The sequence below is a fragment of the Protobothrops mucrosquamatus genome, unplaced genomic scaffold (assembly GCF_001527695.2).
Source record: "Protobothrops mucrosquamatus isolate PMUCROS unplaced genomic scaffold, P.Mucros_1.0 scaffold1, whole genome shotgun sequence".
In the NCBI taxonomy this organism is placed as follows: domain Eukaryota; kingdom Metazoa; phylum Chordata; class Lepidosauria; order Squamata; family Viperidae; genus Protobothrops; species Protobothrops mucrosquamatus.
Window position 1 is genome coordinate 840,927 of NW_015386388.1, and position 10,709 is coordinate 851,635.

A 10,709-nucleotide genomic window follows, 5' to 3' on the forward strand; every position below is an offset into this window, starting at 1 on the left:
AGGTACAAGAACAAACCTCCTGACTTCGCTTTTCTGGCATCCAAATATCCAGAATTTAAGCAGCACGTGCAAATTAACTTGTCAGGAAGAGTGAGGTAGGTCAGCATGCGCACTTGCTTATCTTTTCTCTTTATATGAATACCTATCAGTGAAGACAGTGTTTCACCGGATAAGAAAAGGTTTTCTGTAAGAGGATTCACAGTACCAATAAAGGAAAATATTTGTACCTCAGGATTGAAATGAAGGGTCTTTGATGCCCTCTGAGCTTGGTTGTTTTCTTGCAGACGTTTCATTACCCTAACTAGGTAACATCATCAATTCCAGACTAATGGGATAGGGTTCACAGTCTAAACTCTCACTCCTGAGAGGGGGAAGTAGAGAGGGAAAGAAAGAAAAAAATCTCTCCAGTTGTTCAGTTTAAAATACTGCAGATTATAATTTTTAACTGAAGAATTTAACATGGTATTGGACAAGGTGCTGTCAATATACATATGCATTACTAGGGCTGCAGGGTTTCATTAGTAGCCAAAATTAGAGGCCATTTTTATCTGGTGAGGCTATGGATTAGATGCACTAAGGATTAGATGTACTAATTGCCAAAAGGAATTGAAATTAGCATTTATTCTTTATAAGAACAGTGTAGATACAAAAATACAATTTCCATCTTATCGGGAAAGGGAAGAACCCCTTTAGAAGCCCCTAATTTGTTGCTCTTCAGATGTGTAGGATTATTGGAGTAGCGGTTCTAATTGTTCCAAAATCTTGATAAAGTTTGTTAGAATATTATAACAATTTTTATTTAGGGCTAAAAAGTTGAAATGGTCCAAACACAGTCTTTAAGCCTATTTTGACAAACCTGGAATATAAATAATTATGGTTTCTGTTGTAACATTAAGAAAAGGAACTGGAGAAGCATATAAGTCTCACTACTGTCTATTCCTTAACAAGGTAATGGGTCAAGTACCAAAGCAAATTGGCTACCTGAAGATCACATTAGCCCCCCCCCCAAAAAAAAAAATTTCTGAGAATGTGCCTTCAGAAATCAGTGAAGTAATTAATTTTGGCAATTTATTATTCCTAAATGCTCTCACAGCATATATTAAATAAACCTGTTTATGAACAGTGAAAAAATGAGTCAATGACAAACTTCTGTCAGGATTATTGCCTCTCTGGCAGCTTTAAGCAAGGTAGTTTGTTAATTGTATTATGGTTATTGACTAGTATTATGCATCAGAAAAAGTTTTCCTTATTGCTTCACTTCCAGGCAAGGTTTGGTTTCACTTGTTACACCTCTTGGTTGCAAAGCAGCTAAAATTGGTTTAGATACATTTGTACTTATGCACAATAGGTGCTTGGATGCACTGCCACCTTGGTGATCTTCAAGTCTCTTTACTATTAGTACCTCTACTGCCCATTTTTAGAGATTTCTATTTGATAGACAATGCTCATTCAGCCTTTCTTAAAAGTTATTTCTGCTGCACTGTCTGCCAGATAATTATCCATAATAAAAAGGAATCATGAATGTCCTTTTGATAGTATTCACAAGCTTATAGAATGTAGTGAGACTTTACTACCACTTTTTTCACATAGTGTGCACTTATCTTATGTCTGTTGAATGGGAAATAGTAGCCAGATTTATATATTAAGATGGTTAATTAAAATGATTTGACTCAAACACCTTATGAATCCAAATGAGTTCTGACAGGTGCTTGTTTTTTTCTTAGCTATCTTGTGGCAGTTCCAATGAGTGCAATGTTGAGCACTTTAGGTTGTCTCTCTCTATTTGTGGGCTAGAACCTAAATGGTTTATTCAGGGGACAAAGAAAGCTACCAGTGGTTATAATGCCTCTTTTTGAGAGGTAATGATTGCAGCAATTCTGAAAGAGAGTATGGTATACCATCTCCTAAGGGGTCCGTCGTGGATCCATCTACATTTGGCAACTATTACCCTCCCTACACTCATACTAGATAAATACTGCTTTATCTTTGATCTCCCATTTTGAGAATATGATTGTAAAACAACAGCAGATCACTCCATATATAGCAAATTATTTAAACCTGTTTTTATCTGTTTACTCATTCCACAGTTCTCTATTTGTTTCTTATATCTTCCAGTGTAAATTTCAAGGATCCACAAGCAGTGAGAGCCCTGACATGTACGCTGCTGAAAGAAGATTTTGGACTTCAGATTGATATACCTTTAGAAAGGCTTATTCCAACTGTTCCCTTGAGACTTAATTATATCCACTGGGTTGAAGATCTAATTGCTCAGCAAGATACTGCTACTAAAGGTTCTGTTACGTGGGGAATAGACATAGGTATGTTGTAGACTACATGGGATGTGATCATGCAGTCAACCAGGAATTAAGCTAACCTCAAAGTAACCTATTTTTTTACTTGCTGTTTATGTCCTAAAGAGTAGCAAAAAGATTCTCTTTTTCATGCAGAATTCATTTAGTAATTCATTGCTGCAATAGACTAATAGTGTGATTTCCTTGGAAAGGCATGAAAGTTAGTATGTTTTTCCTATTTTTCACTTTTATTTTTTTCCATATATTTTATTGATTTTTTAAAAACATAAATCACTTAATAGCTGGTAAACAGTGTGTTTTCTGGGTTTACATTTGTAAAGAAAAATAATTAACAATTGGTTTCTATAATCCATAAACCACATAGTACATTTAGTTGATTTCCCCCTTTCCCCAAAATGTCTTCTTTGCAAACCTTGAATTAATACAGTTCTTATTATTTTGATAAATAACAGTTACATATATGATTTTCCCAATATTCCTAGAAATAATGATCACATCAATATAATATTTCTTTTCTATTTAATCATTCTGGTTGCCTCATCTTATATCCTGTTACAGTCCTTATTTAGATTTGTTTCTCTCATAAAGTTCAAAGTATTCTTGCTGATTAAGATTTTCTCAACAGTTAATTACATTTAAAGATTTAAATCCATTTTTCCCATATAAATCATCTCAACACTTTTACATTTCTTAAAGAATAGGTAAAAACAGTAAACAAAAGGAAAAGAGAGCAAGAGTAAAGGAACATAAAAAGTAAAATACTACTTAAATATATTCATTCACAAAATTTCTTATTCTTTTTAACTATAATTAAAATATATTTAATCTTTAAATATTCCATTTAATGTGTTTAGTCATCTAATCCTTTAACTCTTATTCAAAACATTTTTTTCTTTTTTATACATTATAATTTCCCTGAATTCAAACACATTTAATTATCTAAAACAGTGGTTTTCAACCTGTGGGTCGGGACCCCATTTGGGGTCGATCGACCATTTCATGGGGGTCGCCAAGCAAGGCTGTCCGCCATTTTTTTGTCCACCATTTTTTTTGTCCGCCATTTTTTCCCCCCTTTTCCGGTGGGTGCCTTACCTCCCTTGGGCTGGTCCAGCTGGTGGTCGGCCTGCTCCGTCTCTGCCGCTTGCCAGCTACGCCTCGGCCGGCGCAGGGGGCGGAACCACGCATGCGGAACCACGCATGCGCGGCGCTCCCGGGCAGGGAAAGTCCTCGACTTACGACCGGTTGGGTAGTCCTCGACTTACGACCGGTTTAGTCCTCAACTTACGACTGGTTTAGTCCTCGACTTATGACCTGTTTAGTCCTTGACTTACGACCGGTTGGGGTCGCGGCATTAAAAAGGTTGAGAACCACTGATCTAAAACATTTCCTTCATTTAAGCCATTTCAACAGTATTATAGAACTTATATCAAGAAATAAAATAAAAGGGGGGAAAAGTATACAGTATTATTTAAGGAATTCATCCCTCTTAGAATGACATATGTATTCAGAATCTTTTCTATTTCTTTAACCATATTCAAACAAATATTTCTTTTTTATATATTCTCTCTGGTAGATCCCATCATCTATTTTCTTAATTTTCACTTTAATCTTTTTCCTTTGACCAGTATCTTTCTTGATCAATGTGTTTGCTGAATCAAAAAGTTTTTCCATATATTTATGACTGTTGCTGTAGATATAAGAAGTAAATCGAATAAAGTGTCTTTATATGAGGCTTTTGCCTTTCTATGTTTCTTGAAAATCTTTTTCTTTTTCTCCTTCTTTGCTTCTCTTATCACTTCTTTTCTCTCTGATGTTTTCAACATCTCTACATTCCATTTTATCCAATCTGTTTTTTTGTCCTCAGATTTATTTTGTAGTCTTTAAGGGATGAGTTGTTTTTTCCATTTCTTGTAAAAAAAAATCCCACTAGGATTAAATCATGTTTTCTTGCTTTGTTAAGTTCCGTCTTTGAGTCTCTGTTTTCAATTTTATGTCCACTTATTTGTTTTATCTGCTCCTTCTCTGTTGTTGTTTACTGGAAGTTTTTTTGTTGTAGAGTTAACTTAGAAATAGATCGATTTATATTTTCAAATTTATTTTGGATTTCTAAGTGATTTGAACTCAGTGTTATTTGAATTAATTGCAATATACTATATATCTCCTCCTGAGAGGTATTTATGTTTTCTTAGTATGTTCTGTCTACATGTCTCTGATCCATGATGGCCAAAAGTTGAAGTTTTCCTTCTTATCTGCAAATAGCTTTAGAGTCCTGTTTAAATAGATATTTGTAATCCAAAGAGTTCAAAAAAGATTTTTTTTCCCTAAAGTTTACAATTCTCTCTTTGTCTGCAGCCCAGATTGTTGTCTTTTTTTTGTCACAGCTATTCTTTGTTATTAGCTTTTCCCAGGTTTTGGCAAGTTCTCTATGGAAATCATAACTGTCATAATCTTCATCCACCACTAGGTGTCAGCATCTATTTAGTTTTCAATATGAACAATGGTCTTTAAAATGAGAGTCTTAACCATTCAACAATTTTAAACCTGTCTAAAGTTAAATTTTAGCTTTCAATTTTATAAATTTATTTCACTACCATATATTTTGATCCTCCATGGAAATTTTAATTCGCCATTTCTGTTAGTATAAGGGTGGTGCGGAAGTCCCCCTCCTTCACTTTCGGAGGTATTTTGCTTCTTGGGGATATTTTCCAGGAAATTAAGTGTAGAATAGAAAAGGGAGAATCGGATTCCTCACCCAGTTTCAAGCACGCTGTTTACTGTTGTGCTAATTAGTTCTTTTGGACTTCGGTTGCAAGTAGCTTGGGCTGATCGGTGAAATACAGCCTTTCTCCCGTTGGGTTAGAAGGCTTTCCCCAAGACGAACGGAAGGACCGCCGTCATTCCAGAGTTTCTGGGGCACCCTTCTTCGCCGCTTCTCCAGGGCAGCTTGGACCCATTAGGGTCTCCAGGCAGGACGAAAATTAGCTGCAGAGGTGTGGCGGTCAGCAAGCCCGCAACCAGTCACTACCCCACAGGACTGGAAGTCTCCTGTTTTTCACTTTTAATTAATCAGATTTCTCCTTGAATGTAATATAGGTACTGGTGCATCCTGTATTTACCCATTACTTGGTGCAACTTTGAATGGATGGTATTTTATTGCAACAGAAGTGGATGATGTGTGCTTCAGTTATGCCAAGAAAAACGTAGAGCAAAATAACTTATCTGATCTTATAAAAGGTAACACTTTGTTTCTCTTTTATAATGCCTAGGCAGAGTTCTTTATCTGCTGTTTAAAAACAAAATTATATATAAATTACATGATTTAGATTGGATTTTTACAGGGTTCTTTTTAAACTACTTTGTTAAAGATTAGTGGCAATGAATAGGAAATCAATTAACAAAACTTCTAGCTTTCCTTCCAGTCACTTCAGTCTATTAAGAACATATTATAATGACAAGAAGGTGTTAAAGGCTAATTATAATTTAATTTATTTGACTATATGAGTTTTCAGTGATCTCTTAATTGTTCTTCAGTTGTTGCACTGAAGTACCACTAGGTTTATAATAAAAATGTAGCTATTAAACTGAGAATCTAAGGTCTAGAGTGAGTTATATGCTTCACATGTTCTGAACGTGAAACTCAAAAAGGCTGTATAATATTTTAAAATCTTTTTACTAATATAAACTGTATAAATGTTTATTTTTCATTAGGAGCGATCTCTAATGTTTGAATGAAAGTCTGTCTGCTATTTACTTCTCTTTATTTTTCTTCTAGTGGTTAAAGTACCACAAAAAACATTACTCCTGGATGCCTTAGAAGAAGAGTCTGAAGTTATTTATGATTTCTGTATCTGCAACCCTCCATTTTTTGCCAACCAACTAGAAGCAAAGGTTTGTTTATTATGATTTTATCAATGAGTCTTTTCTTCATTTGATGAATATTGTTGAAAGGACATTTCATGTTTATAATTCTTGAAGATGAATGGTGATTTGATAATTGAAACTAAACATGTCCAGCTTTTTGTTTCTCATACTAGCAAAAAATATTTCTTTGAGATGCTTACAAATAGGAGATGTACAGTCTTTGTTTCTGGTGAATACCTACATTTTATTTCTTTGAGAACTATGAAAGTGTCTCACTTTTTTTCACTCTGCGACCTATATCGCTGTAGTTTCTTGGTGATTTCCTATCCCTGTTTATCTTTTTTGAAATCAACCAAGATCAGATAGCTGTTGCCACCTGCTGTGAAGCAAAATTAAACTCTTGTCTCAGTTGATTTTGGCTAACGTATAATTTTTTCGGTTCACAATGGACTTTAATTGAGAACTTATATTTTATATTTCCATTGAATATGTGTCAGTCTATTTCATCTTATCACCTTTGGTAATGAACATCTTTATCTCATGCATTTATTATTATTTGTAGAGCGCAATAATACCAGCATTATTACTTATATTTCATAAATATTTGTTTGCTGCCAAACTCTACAGAGGTTTCTTAGTGTGAATAGTTAAAAATATAATGGACTTTTCTCATAAATTCCCAATCCGGATGTTTTCTACATTATGGTATTTGAAATCAGACATTTGGAGGCCATAAAATTGGAAAAGACTGCCACTGAGTATTTTTTTTCTGAACAACTTTCTCCATTCTAAATACCAGCTTCACTTATGTATCTTGCATAATTATTTTAATAACTTTGATAATCTCTTTTGGCCTTTAATTAATGTATTTTTGTGAGTTAGCAAGAAAAGTTTGAAGAATTTGCTGAAATATGGACATAAAAAGCTGAATACTGTGATATAAAGACCCTTATTATCCAATTTATTTTTGTAATAGTTATTTACTGTTGTAATAGATTTTGGCCTCTTAAAGGAATGAAACAGAAACGTAGATATCAAGGAAGTATGTCTTGGACCATGGATATTATTAGATTACAATATGCGAGTTATTCAGGAGTGCATTCATGTTTTTACATAACAATCTTTCCTCTTTTCCGTTTTTTTGGAGGGGGAGATTAGAATTAAAACTAATGTTTAAAATTATGAACTACATATATGTCTTATTATAACTAGGCATGGTTTTTATTATTTTAATAAGAATTGTTAATTGTAATGTCCAATCATTGTAAAGTGAATCATTCAACTTGTTACAAGACAATATGCGCTGACCCCATAATTTCAAATCTAAGAAAATTCTATTAATCAAAGTTGTTACCAGCCAGTTTTACTTTTTTTAAAAAAAATAATCAAAACAATGTTGCATTTTTCCATTTTGCTTTTGTGAAATATCTATTTATTTATGCATGGTTGTGTGGGTGTGTATTTCCAATAATTATGACTTCTCATTATAGTAGTAGCAAATATTGCTAAAGTTCTATAACAAATTTATTACCACACTATAATAATTTTAGATTTTTTATTATATAAAAATATACTAATGAATTCTACCAGAATTAATTCAAGAGGGGAGTGTTGTCTGTAGTGCTTATATATGTAAATTGATAACAGTCAAAAGTATAAATCAAATGTTTCTAGCACATCTTCTGAAAAAGGGGCTCTCTGTTCTAGCAAAAATCTTTCCATCATAAAAAATAAAGAATTGTGAGACTAAAGCCATTATTAAATATATCTATTATATTAGCTACTACAAATTGTTCTACAGTTCTTCACTACTTTTTTAAAAATTGAGATAATTGTGTTCATCTTTGTTATTCTATCTGTTAGGCATTAGAATTGCAAATAGTAAATGATTCATTTTTAATTGTGAAATAGATAAGATTTTGATGCTCTTGTTTTTATTATTAAAGTAAAACACTATGATTCCTTACATGAATTTTATGTTTTCTTATTTAGAGTAAATCTACAAAAACGGTACATTAACTCTTTCTTATGTGCATTATAATACAAGTCCTGATACTACTATTGTAGTAGTGGAGAATACATGTAGCACAGGGTTGAGTGGTTAGGTTATTGATATCCTGGTTATTGGCACTAGAAAGTAATTAGAAAAGCCACCCAATTTTTTTAAAGAAAATATGAAAATATAAGTTACTAGAATCTATTGTTAATCATTTTACCAACAGGTGTTCTGTTTTATTTGACCATTATCCAATTGTTTATGATAAAGCGATTAATTTCATCTTTCCAATGAATGGCACATTTTAGTTTAAGCTATTCCCGTTTTTTATTTACTGGTTCCCGAAATTACTCCAGTTCTATTATCTTTAACTGCTTTATTTGCTTGTTTTGTTTTTTGAAGTAATATGGTAATGGCAGAAAAAATAGAATGTTAATCAAAGGAAAATAAGATATGACATAACTATCTCACAGGAAAAATCAATAATAGCTATTAGTTGATTATATTTTAGTTTGCAACCCAAATACTTTCTTTTCCAGGGAGTAAATTCTCGTAATCCTAGAAGGCCCCCTCCTAGTTCGGTCAATACAGGAGGCATAACTGAGATCATGGCTGAAGGAGGAGAGCTAGAATTTGTCAAGAGAATCATTCATGATAGCTTGCAACTTAAAAAAAGATTAAGGTAAGAAGTTACATTGAATTAAAAAGCACTGATATTTAGTATAAACTGTATGTATTTCAAGAAAAGCAAAAAAGACACACACACGACAGGTCGTCCATTTGAAAAAGGTTGGTTCCAAGAAAAAGAGCCATCCCAATACGTCCAGTCTATAGTTTCTTCTACTGATATAGAAATATATTTCCTTTACTTGAACTTTATTTCCCATTACTTGGTTCTGAAATTTTGTTTTCCTTATTAAAGGTGGTATAGTTGTATGTTGGGAAAGAAATGCAGTTTGGCACCATTGAAAGAAGAACTACGAATCCATGGAGTAAGTAGTTCTTTAAGGACACTATTGTTATCTGTTAGTTAACATTTGTGACTAGACTGCCACTTAAATAAAGTTACATCTTGAAAAAAATAGTCTTTCACTAGCTTTAGTTAAAACAATAAAAGCTCCTAATAAGAAAAAACAGTAACTCTGATACTCTTTTTTTTTTATTGAAAATTTTTAAACGTTTTACAATATAACTCCCCACCTCCCTCCAACCCCACCCCCCTCCCTTCCCCCCAACTTCCCAGAGCTACACACAGGGTTTACAATACAATAATTATACTCTGTCTTAAATTATATTACCCTTAAGTTAACAATTCTATAACATCCTTTAGCTCTCTCCTAAACTAACATGTTAAACATCATTATTACAAATTATTTAATTTTAATAAAATACCCTACATTAACAATCACAAATTTACTCAAAAACCAAATGAANACTTTTTAGTTCCATATTTATTCTCAATATAATCTATCCATCTTCTCCAAACCAATATATATCTTTCTTGTGGATAATCCTTCACATAGGCTGAGATCTTAGCCATTTCTGCTAAATTTGAAACTTTAAATGCCCAGTCTTCTATAGTGGGCAAACAATCCGTTTTCCAACATTGAGCTATTAATAATCTCGCAGCAGTATCAAATTCAGCATCAATTCCATTTCTTTTTTATCCAAATTTTCCATAATACCCAACAAAAATAGCTGAGGCTTAAACTTTATCTTTTTCTTAAAGACATTTTGAATGTTCCACCAAATCTTTATCCAAAATGCTTTAACCACCCTACAAGTCCACCACACATGGAAATAAGTTGCATCTAAGTTTCCACATCTCCAACACTTAGGTTGTAAATTAGAATACATACGAGACAATTTTTGAGGATCCAGATGCCACCTATAAAACATTTTATAAAAATTTTCTCTTAAATTCTGTGCTTGAATAAATTTTACATTCCTAATCCAAATTGTCTCCCATGTCTCCAATAAAATCGGCTCTTCTATATTTTGAGCCCATTTTATCATACAATCCTTCACCAGTTCTGTTTCCGAATCCAGTTCAACCAATACACCATAAATTCTTTTTATATGAGCTTGAGATTGATCTCTAATCTGTTTAATCAAATTCACATCCTATACTGTAATACCAACTTTTTGATCCAAACACCACCTCATAGACAATTGGCTATAGTAAAACCATGAGTATTCAATATTCTCTTGTTTCAGATCTCCCAGAGATTTAAGTTGCCAATCTTGTCCTACCGGCAAAAGTAATTCTTTGTATGAGACTTTATCCAATTTAACTCCCCTAGATATCCCCTCTATCATCTGTCCTGGACTTGTCCAGATTGGAATCTTATAATTTAATCCATAATAATACTTCTTCCAAACTCGAAGTAAAGCACTTCTCAAAATATGAGCCTTAAAAATTCTATCTACTTTTTTTATCATAAATTAAATATGCCTGCCAACCAAATAACAAATCCCATCCTTCAAGAGAAAGTATATTTCTATTTGTCAAATTTAACCAATCACTAATCCATGTCAAA

General features: G+C 32.9%; 1 protein-coding gene across 1 annotated transcript in view; it reads left to right on the top strand.

Annotated features, from left to right (window-relative positions):
* METTL16 (methyltransferase like 16) overlaps nt 1-10,709 on the top strand; it is a 22,060-nt gene that overhangs the window by 3,069 nt on the left and 8,282 nt on the right. Inside the window, exons 2-7 of the mRNA XM_015832190.1 lie at nt 3-95; nt 2,116-2,318; nt 5,406-5,546; nt 6,085-6,200; nt 8,709-8,851; nt 9,092-9,161. Of these exons, the coding sequence (XP_015687676.1) occupies nt 3-95; nt 2,116-2,318; nt 5,406-5,546; nt 6,085-6,200; nt 8,709-8,851; nt 9,092-9,161 (766 nt within the window). The remainder of the gene's footprint in view (nt 1-2; nt 96-2,115; nt 2,319-5,405; nt 5,547-6,084; nt 6,201-8,708; nt 8,852-9,091; nt 9,162-10,709) is intronic.